The following is a 15,587-nucleotide window of genomic DNA, read 5'->3' on the forward strand; positions in this document are numbered from 1 at the left end:
TACTGATAGCTGTCACTGATAACCCCTCCTCCTGTACTGATAGCTGTCACTGATAGCTCCTCCTCCTGTACTGATAGCTGTCACTGATAACTCCTCCTCCTGTACTGATAGCTGTCACTGATAACCCCTCCTCCTGTACTGATAGCTGTCACTGATACTCCTCCTCCTGTACTGATAGCTGTCACTGATAACTCCTCCTCCTGTACTGATAGCTGTCACTGATAACCTCCTCCTCCTGTACTGATAGCTGTCACTGATACTCCTCCTCCTGTACTGATAGCTGTCAGTCACTGATAACTCCTCCTCCTGTACTGATAGCTGTCAGTCACTGATAACTCCTCCTCCTGTACTGATAGCTGTCAGTCACTGATAGCTCCTCCTCCTGTACTGATAGCTGTCACTGATAACTCCTCCTCCTGTACTGATAGCTGTCACTGATAACTCCTCCTCCTGTACTGATAGCTGTCACTGATAACTCCTCCTCCTGTACTGATAGCTGTCACTGATAACTCCTCCTCCTGTACTGATAGCTGTCACTGATGACCCCTCCTCCTGTACTGATAGCTGTCACTGATAACTCCTCCTCCTGTACTGATAGCAGTCACTGATAACCCCTCCTCCTGTACTGATAGCTGTCAGTCACTGATAGCTCCTCCTCCTGTACTGATAGCTGTCACTGATAACTCCTCCTCCTGTACTGATAGCTGTCACTGATAACTCCTCCTCCTGTACTGATAGCTGTCACTGATAACCCCTCCTCCTGTACTGATAGCTGTCACTGATAACTCCTCCTCCTGTACTGATAGCTGTCACTGATAACTCCTCCTCCTGTACTGATAGCTGTCACTGATAACTCCCTCCTCCTGTACTGATAGCTGTCAGTCACTGATAAGCCTCCTCCTGTACTGATAGCTGTCACTGATAACTCCTCCTCCTGTACTGATAGCGTCACTGATAACCCCTCCTCCTGTACTGATAGCTGTCGTCACTGATAGCTCCTCCTCCTGTACTGATAGCTGTCACTGATAACTCCTCCTCCTGTACTGATAGCTGTCACTGATAACCCCTCCTCCTGTACTGATAGCTGTCACTGATAACTCCTCCTCCTGTACTGATAGCTGTCACTGATAACTCCTCCTCCTGTACTGATAGCTGTCACTGATAACTCCTCCTCCTGTACTGATAGCTGTCACTGATAACCCCTCCTCCTGTACTGATAGCTGTCACTGATAACTCCTCCTCCTGTACTGATAGCTGTCACTGATAACTCCTCCTCCTGTACTGATAGCTGTCACTGATAACTCCTCCTCCTGTACTGATAGCTGTCAGTCACTGATAACTCCTCCTCCTGTACTGATAGCTGTCACTGATAACTCCTCCTCCTGTACTGATAGCTGTCACTGATAACCCCTCCTCCTGTACTGATAGCTGTCACTGATAACTCCTCCTCCTGTACTGATAGCTGTCACTGATAACTCCTCCTCCTGTACTGATAGCTGTCACTGATAACTCCTCCTCCTGTACTGATAGCTGTCACTGATAACTCCTCCTCCTGTACTGATAGCTGTCAGTGATAACTCCTCCTCCTGTACTGATAGCTGTCACTGATAACTCCTCCTCCTGTACTGATAGCTGTCAGTGATAACTCCTCCTCCTGTACTGATAGCTGTCACTGATAACTCCTCCTCCTGTACTGATAGCTGTCACTGATAACTCCTCCTCCTGTACTGATAGCTGTCAGTGATAACTCCTCCTCCTGTACTGATAGCTGTCACTGATAACTCCTCCTCCTGTACTGATAGCTGTCACTGATAACTCCTCCTCCTGTACTGATAGCTGTCACTGATAACTCCTCCTCCTGTACTGATAGCTTCTCTTGCTCTATAACATGCTGGTTTCAGATTGCATGGCATTTTTGGGTTAAAGGTCCTCTTTAAACATTGTGCAAACCATTTTCTCTTCACTTCACACAGACTTGTACTTTGTGTTGGTCGATCACATAAAATCCAGAAAAATACATTTAAGTTTGTGGGTGTAATGGGAAAAAATGTGGAAAAGATCATCATCAAGGGATGTGAATACCTTTTCAATTCAATGTGGGTAGGTATGAGACAGACCAGGGATCAGCAACCTTCAGCACTTCAGTTGTGAATAACCTACGACTCCCAGCATGCACACTTGCTCTACTGTTCTCAGAACTCTCATAGAAGTAAATGTAGCATGCTGGGAGTTGTAGTTTCACAATAACTGAAATGCCAGAAGTTGCGAACCCCTGAGAGACAGACAGATATCGACAGGCGTAGTACTGGGATCACTGCTCCGCTCCTGCACTCCTCTCATCATCACTAATCAGTCTCTTCTTTTATCTCTTCTAACGAGATTTCCATTCACAATCACAATCCCCACAATAGAGCGCCTGCTAATGGCATTAACAATGGGGGGGGGGGGGATTACCAGGGGGAGCCTTAATTACCAACAGCCACAGAAGATCCGACCGTATAATGCAAAGGCAGTCAGTGGAAAAGAGCAAGCATTGACCCACATGTCCAGCAGATCCCAAAATCGTGATGATGGCGAACCGTGTCTGGGTTCAAATGTGACCAAGGGCAACATCTGCCTAGAGTTTGTATGTTCTCCTGTGGGCTTCCTCCAACACACATAGTGAGTGGTAGGGAACTTAGATTGTGAGACCCACTGGGGACAGCGCTGTGGAATATGTCAGTGATATATAAGGGATGAGAATGTCTGTACAGCACTGTGGAATATGTCAGTGATATATAAGGGATGAGAATGTCTGTACAGCACTGTGGAATATGTCAGTGATATATAAGGGATGAGAATGTCTGTACAGCACTGTGGAATATGTCAGTGATATATCAGGGATGAGAATATCTGTGGAATATGTCAGTGATATATAAGTGATGAGACTGTCTGTACAGCACTGTGGAATATGTCAGTGATATATAAGGGATGAGAATGTCTGTACAGCACTGTGGAATATGTCAGTGATATATCAGGGATGAGAATATCTGTGGAATATGTCAGTGATATATCAGGGATGAGAATATCTGTGGAATATGTCAGTGATATATCAGGGATGAGAATGTCTGTACAGCGCTGTGGAATATGTCAGTGATATATAAGTGATGGGAATGTCTGTACAGCGCTGTTGAAAAGTTATGGTTTCAGTGACAGCAGGTGTTTGGGTGGTCTCGGTGACAGCCCGCATTTGGGTGGTCTCATTGACAGTTGGTGTTTGGGTTGTCTCAGTGACTGCAGGTGTTTGGGTGATCTTGGTGACAGCAGGTGACTGCAGGTGTTTGGGTGGTCTCGGTGGATGCAGGTGTTTGGGTGGTCTCGGTGGATGCAGGTGTTTGGGTGGTCTCGGTGGATGCAGGTGTTTGTGTGGTCTTGGTGACTGCAGGGGTTTGGATGGTCTCGGTGGATGCAGGTGTTTGGGTGATCTCGGTGACTGCAGGGGTTTGGGTGATCTTGGTGACAGCAGGTGTTTGGGAGGTCTCGGTGGATGCAGGTGTTTGGGTGGTTTCGGTGGATGCAGGTGTTTGGGAGGTCTCGGTGGATGCAGGTGTTTGGGTGGTTTCGGTGGATGCAGGTGTTTGGGTGGTCTTGGTGACTGCAGGGGTTTGGGAGGTCTCGGTGGATGCAGGTGTTTGGGTGGTTTCGGTGGATGCAGGTGTTTGGGTGGTCTTGGTGGATGCAGGTGTTTGGGTGGTCTCGGTGGATGCAGGTGTTTGGGAGGTCTCGGTGGATGCAGGTGTTTGGGTGGTTTCGGTGGATGCAGGTGTTTGGGAGGTCTCGGTGGATGCAGGTGTTTGGGTGGTTTCGGTGGATGCAGGTGTTTGGGTGATCTTGGTGACTGCAGGTGTTTGGGAGGTCTCGGTGGATGCAGGTGTTTGGGTGGTTTCGGTGGATGCAGGTGTTTGGGTGGTCTTGGTGACTGCAGGGGTTTGGATGGTCTCAGTGGATGCAGGTGTTTGGGTGATCTCGGTGACTGCAGGTGTTTGGGTGGTCTCGGTGGATGCAGGTGTTTGAGTGGTCCTGGTGACAGCAGGTGTTTGGATGGTCTCGGTGGATGCAGGTGTTTGGGTGATCTTGGTGACAGCAGGTGACTGCAGGTGTTTGGGTGGTCTCGGTGGATGCAGGTGTTTGGGTGGTCTCGGTGGATGCAGGTGTTTGGGTGGTCTCGGTGGATGCAGGTGTTTGTGTGGTCTTGGTGACTGCAGGGGTTTGGATGGTCTCGGTGGATGCAGGTGTTTGGGTGATCTCGGTGACTGCAGGGGTTTGGGTGATCTTGGTGACAGCAGGTGACTGCAGGTGTTTGGGAGGTCTCGGTGGATGCAGGTGTTTGGGTGGTTTCGGTGGATGCAGGTGTTTGGGTGGTCTTGGTGACTGCAGGGGTTTGGATGGTCTCAGTGGATGCAGGTGTTTGGGTGATCTCGGTGACTGCAGGTGTTTGGGTGGTCTCGGTGGATGCAGGTGTTTGAGTGGTCCTGGTGACAGCAGGTGTTTGGATGGTCTCGGTGGATGCAGGTGTTTGGGTGATCTCGGTGACGGCAGTTGTTTGGGAGGTCTCGTGGATGCAGGTGTTTGAGTGGTCCTGGTGACAGCAGGTGTTTGGGTGGTCTCGGTGGATGCAGGTGTTTGGGTGGTCCCGGTGACAGCAGGTGTCTTGGCGTTTTCAGTGTATGTCTTGTATGATGAAGTCCCTTCTGGCACCAGTCACTCTGAAACCTGCTGTAGATGTTGGATAATGGGGTTCCCTGCAGGCACATTGGGGACCCTAGTATATTATGGTAACTATGACTAGCCCTATGAGCTGACACTCTTCTGCGGCAGTCATGTTTCCCTGATCACGGTTATACTTGTCTCTCCCCAGGAGGTGCAGCCATGCAGCATTATGGGGTGAATGGATATTCCCTGCACGCTATGAACTCGCTCAGTGCCATGTACAACCTGCACCAGCAGGCAGCACAGCAGGCGCAGCATACGCCCGACTACCGCCCCTCGGTGCACGCGCTGACCCTGGCAGAGAGACTTGCTGGTAAGATGGTGGGGCCTGGGTGTTGTCAGCTAGCAGAAGTCATCAGTCTCTTCCTGTAATTAAATTGGCCCATTTTATCTTCCAACGGCTGTACATTTCAAGACATCATCCTGGAAGCCCGATACGGGTCCCAGCATCGCAAACAGCGCCGGAGTCGCACGGCGTTCACTGCGCAGCAGCTGGAAGCTCTGGAGAAGACTTTCCAGAAGACGCACTATCCTGATGTAGTGATGCGGGAGAGACTGGCCATGTGCACCAACCTACCTGAGGCCAGAGTGCAGGTACACCCCGGCCGTGACAGCTGACCGCTAGGAAGTGGAGCGTGTATAATGATTACTGTGTGCGGTGTATTGTATGTCTGATGTGTGCTATTTATTATGTATGCCATGTGGGATGTGTACTGTGTGATTTATGCTGTGTTTGATATGTAATGTATGCTGATGTACACTATGTATGATATGTGTGATGCACGCTATATGTGATCTACGTTTGATGTACGCTGTGTGATGTATGCTATGTGTGATCTACTTCTGATGTACCCTATGTGTGATCTACATGCGATGTACGCTATGTGCGATGTACGCTATGTGTGACCTACATGTGATGTACATTATGTGTAATCTATGTGTGATGTACATTATGTGTAATTTATGTGTGATGTACGTTATGTGTGATGTACGCTATGTGTGATGTACGCTATGTGTGATGTACGCTATGTGTGATGTACTCTATGTGCGCTGTACGCTATGTGTGATGTACGCTATGTGCGATGTACGCTAGATGTACTCTGTGTGCGATGTACGCTTTGTACGTTATGTGTGATGTACGCTATGGGCGATATACGATATGTGCGATATACGCTATGTGTGATGTACTCTATGTGTGATGTACGCTATGTGCGATGTACGCTATGTGCGATGTACTCTATGTGCGATGTACGCTATGTGTGATCTACGTGCGATGTACGCTATGTGCGATGTATGCTATGTGCGATATACGCTATGTGTGATCTACGTGTGATGTACGCTATCTATGATGTACGCTATGTGTGATCTACGTGTGATGTACTCTATGTGTGATGTACGCTACGTGTGATGTACCAAGTGAACATACTGAGTCTTATTACATTGCAGGTTTGGTTTAAGAATAGAAGAGCCAAATTCCGCAAGAAGCAGCGAAGTCTCCAGAAAGAGCAACTACAGAAACACAAAGACTCTGAAACAGGGAGCAGTGAGGCCAAACTTGATTCCGCCCCTGCGGAGCCTGCAACGCCCAGCTGTGACTCCAAGTCCGGCAAACCGGAGCTGAACTCAGCACTATCCGATCAGTCCGCCAGCGAGTCTGCAGCCGAGGAGCAAACCGACAAAGAGGAGGAGTCCAGGGGCCCGCAGGAGGAAGAAACCGCAAAACCTTCACCCTCAGAATCCAAAGTCCCCAACTATAAGAGAGCAAGTCCCAAAACAGGTGAGTGACACAAAGGATCTGGTGCAATGGAGACTCTGCACAATGTCACTATGTGACGGGATATTAGGAGTCCGCCATGACGGCTCACGACCTCTCTATGTGACGGGATATTAGGAGTCCGCCATGACGGCTCACGACCTCTCTATGTGACGGGATATTCAGAGTCCGCCATGACGGCTCACGACCTCTCTATGTGACGGGATATTCAGAGTCCGCCATGACGGCTCATGACCTCTCTATGTGACGGGATATTAGGAGTCCGCCATGACGGCTCACGACCTCTCTATGTGACGGGATATTCAGAGTCCGCCATGTCGGCTCACGACGTCTATATGTGACGGGATATTAAGAGTCCGCCATGACGGCTCACGACCTCTCTATGTGACGGGATATTAGGAGTCCGCCATGACGGCTCACGACCTCTCTATGTGACGGGATATTCAGAGTCCGCCATGACGGCTCACGACCTCTCTATGTGACGGGATATTAGGAGTCCGCCATGACGGCTCATGACCTCTCTATGTGACGGGATATTAGGAGTCCGCCATGTCGGCTCACGACCTCTCTATGTGACGGGATATTAGGAGTCCGCCATGACGGCTCACGACGTCTCTATGTGACGGGATATTAAGAGTCCGCCATGTCGGCTGACGACGTCTCTATGTGACAGGATATTAAGAGTCCGCCATGTCGGCTGACGACCTCTCTATGTGACGGGATATTCAGAGTCCGCCATGACGGCTCATGACCTCTCTATGTGACGGGATATTAGGAGTCCGCCATGACGGCTCACGACCTCTCTATGTGACGGGATATTCAGAGTCCGCCATGTCGGCTCACGACGTCTATATGTGACGGGATATTAAGAGTCCGCCATGACGGCTCACGACCTCTCTATGTGACGGGATATTAGGAGTCCGCCATGACGGCTCACGACCTCTCTATGTGACAGGATATTAAGAGTCCATCATGTCGGCTGATGACGTCTCTATATGACGGGATATTAAGAGTCCGCCATGTCGGCTGACGACGTCTCTATGTGACGGGATATTCAGAGTCCGCCATGACGGCTCATGACCTCTCTATGTGACGGGATATTAGGAGTCCGCCATGACGGCTCACGACCTCTCTATGTGACGGGATATTCAGAGTCCGCCATGACGGCTCATGACCTCTCTATGTGACGGGATATTAGGAGTCCGCCATGTCGGCTGATGACGTCTCTATGTGATGGGATATTAAGAGTCCGCCATGTCGGCTCATGACCTCTCTATGTGACGGGATATTAGGAGTCCGCCATGTCGGCTCATGACCTCTCTATGTGACGGGATATTAGGAGTCCGCCATGTCGGCTCACAACGTCTCTATGTGACGGGATATTAGGAGTCCGCCATGTCGGCTCATGACCTCTCTATGTGACGGGATATTAGGAGTCCGCCATGATGGCTCACGACGTCTATATGTGACGGGATATTAAGAGTCCGCCATGTCGGCTGACGACGTCTCTATGTGACGGGATATTCAGAGTCCGCCATGACGGCTCATGACCTCTCTATGTGACGGGATATTAGGAGTCCGCCATGACGGCTCACGACCTCTCTATGTGACGGGATATTCAGAGTCCGCCATGTCGGCTGATGACGTCTCTATGTGATGGGATATTAAGAGTCCGCCATGTCGGCTCATGACCTCTCTATGTGACGGGATATTAGGAGTCCGCCATGTCGGCTCATGACCTCTCTATGTGACAGGATATTAAGAGTCCACCATGTCGGCGGACGACGTCTCTATGTGACAGGATATTAAGAGTCCGCCATGTCGGCTGACGACGTCTCTATATGACGGGATATTAAGAGTCCGCCATGTCGGCTGACGACGTCTCTATGCGACGGGATATTAAGAGTCCGCCATGTCGGCTCACAACGTCTCTATATGACGGGATATTAAGAGTCCGCCATGTCGGCTCATGACCTCTCTATGTGACAGGATATTAAGAGTCCACCATTTCGGCTCACAACGTCTTTATGTGACGGGATATTAAGAGTCCACTATTTCGGCTGACAACCTCTCTATGTGATGGTATATTAAGCACCATATAGACCCCTGGCATTCACCACACCCAGAGCAGCGATATAGAAGGCATTGTGTGTATGGTAATAACTGAGGGTTTGTTCTGTTGCAGAGTCCCCGGGCAGCAGTACTGTGGCCCCAAGTTCCAGTAATTGTCTTCCTCCGACTCATTCCTACTCATCCTCTCCGCTAAGCTTGTTCCGCCTGCAAGAACAGTTCCGGCAACACATGGCAGCCAACAACCTGGTGCATTACTCGTCTTTTGATATGGCCAGTCCACCAGCTGTGCCATACCTGGGCATGAATGTGGGAATGGCACCACTCAGCACCTTGCACTGTCAGTCGTACTACCAGTCTTTGTCCCATGCTCAGCAGGTCTGGTCCTCTCCCATTCTGCAGAGTCCCGGGACCCTTCCAAGTCTCAACAGCAAAACCACAAGTATTGAAAATTTGAGGCTCCGTGCGAAGCAACACGCGGCTTCCTTAGGACTGGACACGTTACCCAACTGATGGTGCTGGACTGCCAATGGACTGTAAAGACTATTTGAGGACCAGAACCACACATTATGTGCTACAGGCCTTGTGAATGTTATTGTGGTGTCTGTAGACGTCTAGAGCGCCCCCGGCAGTCCCTGGACGAGAAATCCCTTGTCATGTGAATGTATGATGCACCGCTGATTGTTCTTGCTCCACCATTGCTATGCCTTGTATCCTACCATCAGCATCAGATTTTAACATGTCATTGTATGTCACTGTGTGCAGTCTCAGCCATCCTGTAAGCGGGGCCTAAAAGGGGTTCTCCAGGATTTTCCTATGCTATTAATGGGGGTCCAACTGCCAGCACCCCTTCAATGAGCTGCTTAAGGAATCCATGGCTCCAGTGAGTGCCACAAAGCAAAGCGCCAACCATTGCATAGTGGCTGTGCTTGGTACTACACATCAACCCATTTACTTAAAAAATATACACCCAGGCCACGTCACTGATGAAAGTAGCATCACATTTAACTCAGAGAGCGCTGCAGCCTCTTCATGCGGCTGATCAGACCTATCCTGAACATAGCCGTCAATATCACAATCCTGGAGAACCTCTTTAAAGGAACACTAAACCTGGAATAATAAAAGTGAAGATTAGAACTTGCTGTCTGTCTGTCTGTCTGCTGGGATCAGTGGAGGAGGGACCCAGCTGCAGACAGCTGCCTAACAGCCAGGACAGGAGGACGGCGGTGGGAGATATGGCAGGATGGACATATTGGAGTAGGAGCAGGAAACTTATCCTCCTCACCAACAAAGCCATGCTTCTCTTCTAATCACAGATACAGAAGCCACGCTTCTCTTCTAATCACAGATACAGAAGCCACGCTTCTCTTCTAATCACAGATACAGAAGCCACGCTTCTCTTCTTACCACAGACACAGAAGCCATGCTTCTCTACTCACTACAGATACAGAAACCATGTTTCTGTTCTCACCACAGATACAGAAGCCATACTTCTCTCCTCACCTCAGATACAGAAGCCATGCTTCTCTTCTAATCACAGATACAGAAGCCATGCTTCTCTCCTCACCTCAGATACAGACGCCATGCTTCTCTCCTCACCTCAGATACAGAAGCCACGCTTCTCTCCTCACCTCAGATACAGATGCCATGCTTCTCTCCTCACCTCAGACACAGACGCCATGCTTCTCTCCTCACCACAGATACAGACGCCATGCTTCTCTCCTCACCTCAGATACAGACGCCATGCTTCTCTCCTCACCTCAGACACAGACGCCATGCTTCTCTCCTCACCACAGATACAGAAGCCATGCTTCTCTCCTCACCACAGATACAGAAGCCATGCTTCTCTCCTCACCTCAGATACAGACGCCATGCTTCTCTCCTCACCTCAGATACAGAAGCCACGCTTCTCTCCTCACCTCAGATACAGAAGCCACGCTTCTCTCCTCACCTCAGACACAGACGCCATGCTTCTCTCCTCACCACAGATACAGACGCCATGCTTCGCTCCTCACCTCAGACACAGACGCCATGCTTCTCTCCTCACCACAGATACAGAAGCCACGCTTCTCTCCTCACCTCAGATACAGACGCCATGCTTCTCTCCTCACCTCAGACACAGACGCCATGCTTCTCTCCTCACCACAGATACAGAAGCCATGCTTCTCTCCTCACCTCAGATACAGACGCCATGCTTCTCTCCTCACCTCAGATACAGACGCCATGCTTCTCTCCTGAGCCTCAGATACAGACGCCATGCTTCTCTCCTCACCACAGATACAGAAGCCATGCTTCTCATCTCACAACAGATACAAAAGCCATTCTCCTCTCCTCACCACAGATAAAGAAGCCATGCTTGTTATCTCACCACAGATACAAAAGCCAGGCTTCTCTCCTCACCTCAGATACAGACGCCATGCTTCTCTCCTCACCTCAGATACAGAAGCCACGCTTCTCTTCTAACCACAGATACAGAAGCCATGCTTCTCTCCTCACCACAGATACAGGAGCCATGCTTGTCTCTTCATCAGAGATACAAAAGCCATGCTTCTCTCCTCACCAAAGATACAGAAGCCACGCTTCTCTGCTCACCACAGATACAGAAGCCAGGCTTCCCTCCTCACCAAAGATACAGAAGCCACGCTTCTCTGCTCACCACAGATACAGAAACCACACTTCTCTCCACACCACATATACAAAAGCAATGCTTCTCTCCATCATTTCAGATACAGAATCCACGCTTCTCTACTCACCACAGATACAGAAACTATGCTACTTTTCTCACCACATATAAAGAAGCCATGCTTCTCTCCATCACCACAGATACAGAAGCCATGGCTTCTTCCCCTCACCACTGATACAGAAGCCAGGCTTCTCTCCTCACCACAGAGACAGAAGCCATGCTTCTCTCCTCACCACAGAGACAGAAGCCATGCTTCTCTCCTCATCATAGAAACCACGCTTCTCTCCACGCCACATATACAAAAGCCATGCTTCTCACCATCATTTCAGATACATAAGCCATGCTTCTCTCCTCACCACAGATACAAAAGCCATGCTTTTCTGCTCACCTCAGATACAGAAGCCAAGCTCTTTTCCTCACCACAGAAACAGAAGCCACGTTTCTCTCCCCACCTCAGATATAGACGCCATGCTTCACTTTTCACCACAGTTACAGAAGCCACGCTTCTCACCTCAGATACAGCCACCATGCTTCTCTCCTCACCTCAGATACAGACGCCATGCTTCTCTTCTAACCACAGATACAGAAGCCAACCTTCTTTCCTCACCACAGATACAGGAGCCATGCTTGTCTCTTCATCAGAGATACAAAAGCCATGCTTCTCTCCTCACCAAAGATACAGAAGCCACGCTTCTCTGCTCACCACAGATACAGAAGCCAGGCTTCCCTCCTCACCAAAGATACAGAAGCCACGCTTCTCTGCTCACCACAGATACAGAAACCACACTTCTCTCCACACCACATACAAAAGCAATGCTTCTCTCCATCATTTCAGATACAGAAGCCACGCTTCTCACCTCACCACAGATACAGAACCCACTCTTCTCTCCTCACCACAGATACCGAAGCCACGCTTCTCCTCACCTCAGATACAGAATCCACGCTTCTCTACTCACCACAGATACAGAAACTATGCTACTTTTCTCACCACATATAAAGAAGCCATGCTTCTCTCCATCACCACAGATACAGAAGCCATGGCTTCTTCCCCTCACCACAGATACAGAAGCCAGGCTTCTCTCCTCACCACAGAGACAGAAGCCATGCTTCTCTCCTCACCACAGAGACAGAAGCCATGCTTCTCTCCTCATCATAGAAACCACGCTTCTCTCCACGCCACATATACAAAAGCCATGCTTCTCACCATCATTTCAGATACATAAGCCATGCTTCTCTCCTCACCACAGATACAAAAGCCATGCTTTTCTGCTCACCTCAGATACAGAAGCCAAGCTCTTTTCCTCACCACAGAAACAGAAGCCACGTTTCTCTCCCCACCTCAGATATAGACGCCATGCTTCACTTTTCACCACAGTTACAGAAGCCACGCTTCTCACCTCAGATACAGCCACCATGCTTCTCTTCTCACCTTAGGTACAGACGCCATGCTTCTCTCCTCACCTCAAATACAGAAGCCAGACTGCTCTCCACACCTTAGATACAGAAGCCACGCTTCTATCATCACTACAGATAAAGATGCCACGCTTCTCTCCTCATCACAGAAACAAAAAACACGCTTCTCTCCATACCACATATACAAAAGCCATGCTTCTCTCCATTATTTCATATACAAAAGCCACTCTTCTCACCTCACGACAGATTTAGAAGCCAGGCTTCTCTTCTCACCCCAGATACAGAAGCCACGCTTTTCTCCTTACCATAGATACCGAAGCCACGCTTCTCCTTACCTCAGATACAGAAGCCACGCTTCTCTACTCACCACAGATACAGAAACTATGCTACTCTTCTCACCACAGATACAGAAGCCAGGCTTCTCTCCTCACCACAGATACAGAAGCCATACTTCTCTCCTCACCACAGATACAGAAGCCATGCTTCTCTACTCAGCTCCAAAACAGACGCCTTGCTTCTCTCCTCACCATAGATACAGAAACCACGATACTTTTATTACCACATATAAAGCCACGCATCTCTTATTACCACAGATACCGAAGCCATGCTTCTCTCCTTACCACAGATACAGAATCCATGCTACTCTCCTCTCGGATACAGATGGAATGCTTCTCTATCACCTCCGATATAGAAGCCAGGCTTCTCTCCTCACCACAGATACAGACGCCATGCTTCTCTCCTCACCACAGATACAGAAGCCATGCTTCTCTCCTTACCACAGATACAGAAGCCACACTTCTCTCCTCATCACAGAATCCACGCTTCTCTCAACACCACATATACAAAATCCATGCTTCTCACCATCATTTCAGAATCAAAAGCAAAGCTTCTCTCCTCACCACAGATATAAAAGCCATGCTTCTCTCCCCACCTCAGATACAGAAGCCACGCTTCTCTTTTCACCAAGATAACAAACCCACGCTTCTCCTCACCTCAGATATAGAAGCCACGCTTCTCTCCTCACCACAGATACAGAAAATACGCTACTCTCCTCACCACATATACAGAAGCCATGCTTCTCTTCATCACCACAGATACAGAAGCCATGCTTCTCCCCTCACCACAGATACAGATGCCACACTTCTCTCCTCACCACAGATACAGAAGCCACGTTTCTTATATTACCACAGATAAAGAAGCCACACATCTCACATTGCCAAAGATACAGACGCCATGCTTCTGTCCTCACCACAGATACAGAAGCCATGCTTCTCTCCTTACCACAAAAACAGAGGCCACGCTTCTCTCTTCACCACAGATACAGAAGCCAAGCTTCTCTCTTCACCACAGATACAGATGGCATGCTTCTCTATCACCTCCGATATAGAAACCATGCTTCTCTCCTCACCATAGATACAGAAGCCAAGCTTCTCTCCTCTCAGATACAGAAGCCAGGCTTCTCTATCACCTCCGATATAGAAACCATGCTTTTCTCCTCACCATAGATACAGAAGCCAAGCTTCTTTCCTTACCAAAAAAACAGAGGCCACGCTTCTCTCCTCACCACAGAAACAGAAGCCACTTTTCTCTTCACACCTTAGATACCAACATAATGCTTCTCTCTTTACATCAGTAACAGACGCCATGCTTCTCTCCTTACCTCAGATACAGATGCCATGCTTCTCTCCTTACCTCAGATACAGACGCCACAATTCTCTCCTTATCACAGAATCCACGCTTCTCTCCACACCACATATACAAAATCCATGCTTCTCACCATCATTTCAGAATCAAAAGCAAAGCTTCTCTCCTCACCACAGATATAAAAGCCATGCTTCTCTCCCCACCTCAGATACAGAAGCCACGCTTCTCTTTTCACCAAGATAACAAACCCACGCTTCTCCTCACCTCAGATATAGAAGCCACGCTTCTCTCCTCACCACAGATACAGAAAATATGCTACTCTCCTCACCACATATACAGAAGCCATGCTTCTCTTCATCACCACAGATACAGAAGCCATGCTTCTCCCCTCACCACAGATACAGATGCCACACTTCTCTCCTCACCACAGATACAGAAGCCACGTTTCTTATATTACCACAGATAAAGAAGCCACACATCTCACATTGCCAAAGATACAGACGCCATGCTTCTGTCCTCACCACAGATACAGAAGCCATGCTTCTCTCCTTACCACAAAAACAGAGGCCACGCTTCTCTCTTCACCACAGATACAGAAGCCAAGCTTCTCTCTTCACCACAGATACAGATGGCATGCTTCTCTATCACCTCCGATATAGAAACCATGCTTCTCTCCTCACCATAGATACAGAAGCCAAGCTTCTCTCCTCTCAGATACAGAAGCCAGGCTTCTCTATCACCTCCGATATAGAAACCATGCTTTTCTCCTCACCATAGATACAGAAGCCAAGCTTCTTTCCTTACCAAAAAAACAGAGGCCACGCTTCTCTCCTCACCACAGAAACAGAAGCCACTTTTCTCTTCACACCTTAGATACCAACATAATGCTTCTCTCTTTACATCAGTAACAGACGCCATGCTTCTCTCCTTACCTCAGATACAGATGCCATGCTTCTCTCCTTACCTCAGATACAGACGCCACAATTCTCTCCTTATCACAGAATCCACGCTTCTCTCCACACCACATATACAAAATCCATGCTTCTCACCATCATTTCAGAAACAAAATCAAAGCTTCTCTCCTCACCACAGATAAAAAAGCCATGCTTCTCTCCACACCTCAGATACAGAAGCCAAGCTTCTTTCCTTACCACAAAAACAGAAGCCACGTTTCTCATGTCAGGTACAGACACCATGCTTCTCTCCTCAAATTAGACACAGACGCCATGCTTCTCTCCTTGCCTCAAATACAGA

The 15,587-nt window shown here is 48.8% G+C and overlaps 1 protein-coding gene across 2 annotated transcripts; it reads left to right on the forward strand.

Moving 5' to 3' along the window:
• Positions 1-4,908: 4,908 nt before the first annotated feature.
• Positions 4,909-9,106, forward strand: DMBX1 (diencephalon/mesencephalon homeobox 1). 2 transcript variants are annotated; one of them, XM_044272873.1, is made up of 4 exons: positions 4,909-5,062; positions 5,165-5,343; positions 6,196-6,526; positions 8,709-9,106. In XM_044272873.1, the coding sequence occupies exons 1-4, from the start codon at positions 4,909-4,911 to the stop codon at positions 9,104-9,106; spliced, it is 1,062 nt and encodes a 353-aa protein (XP_044128808.1). The 2 variants fall into 2 exon arrangements, with proteins under 2 accessions (XP_044128808.1, XP_044128807.1); XM_044272872.1 differs by having other exon boundaries at positions 4,909-5,060; positions 5,148-5,343.
• The last annotated feature ends 6,481 nt before the right edge of the window (positions 9,107-15,587 follow it).

This window comes from Bufo gargarizans, unplaced genomic scaffold, assembly GCF_014858855.1.
Source record: "Bufo gargarizans isolate SCDJY-AF-19 unplaced genomic scaffold, ASM1485885v1 fragScaff_scaffold_157_pilon, whole genome shotgun sequence".
NCBI lineage: Eukaryota > Metazoa > Chordata > Amphibia > Anura > Bufonidae > Bufo > Bufo gargarizans.

Bases quoted from the DNA above. Each gene is read 5' to 3' on its own strand.
- DMBX1 (XM_044272872.1), top strand. From the start codon at position 4,909: ATGCAGCATTATGGGGTGAATGGATATTCCCTGCACGCTATGAACTCG. The intron at 5,344-6,195 runs GTACACCCCGGC...ATTACATTGCAG, and splicing joins TACCTGAGGCCAGAGTGCAG to GTTTGGTTTAAGAATAGAAG. The intron at 6,527-8,708 runs GTGAGTGACACA...GTTCTGTTGCAG, and splicing joins GAGAGCAAGTCCCAAAACAG to AGTCCCCGGGCAGCAGTACT.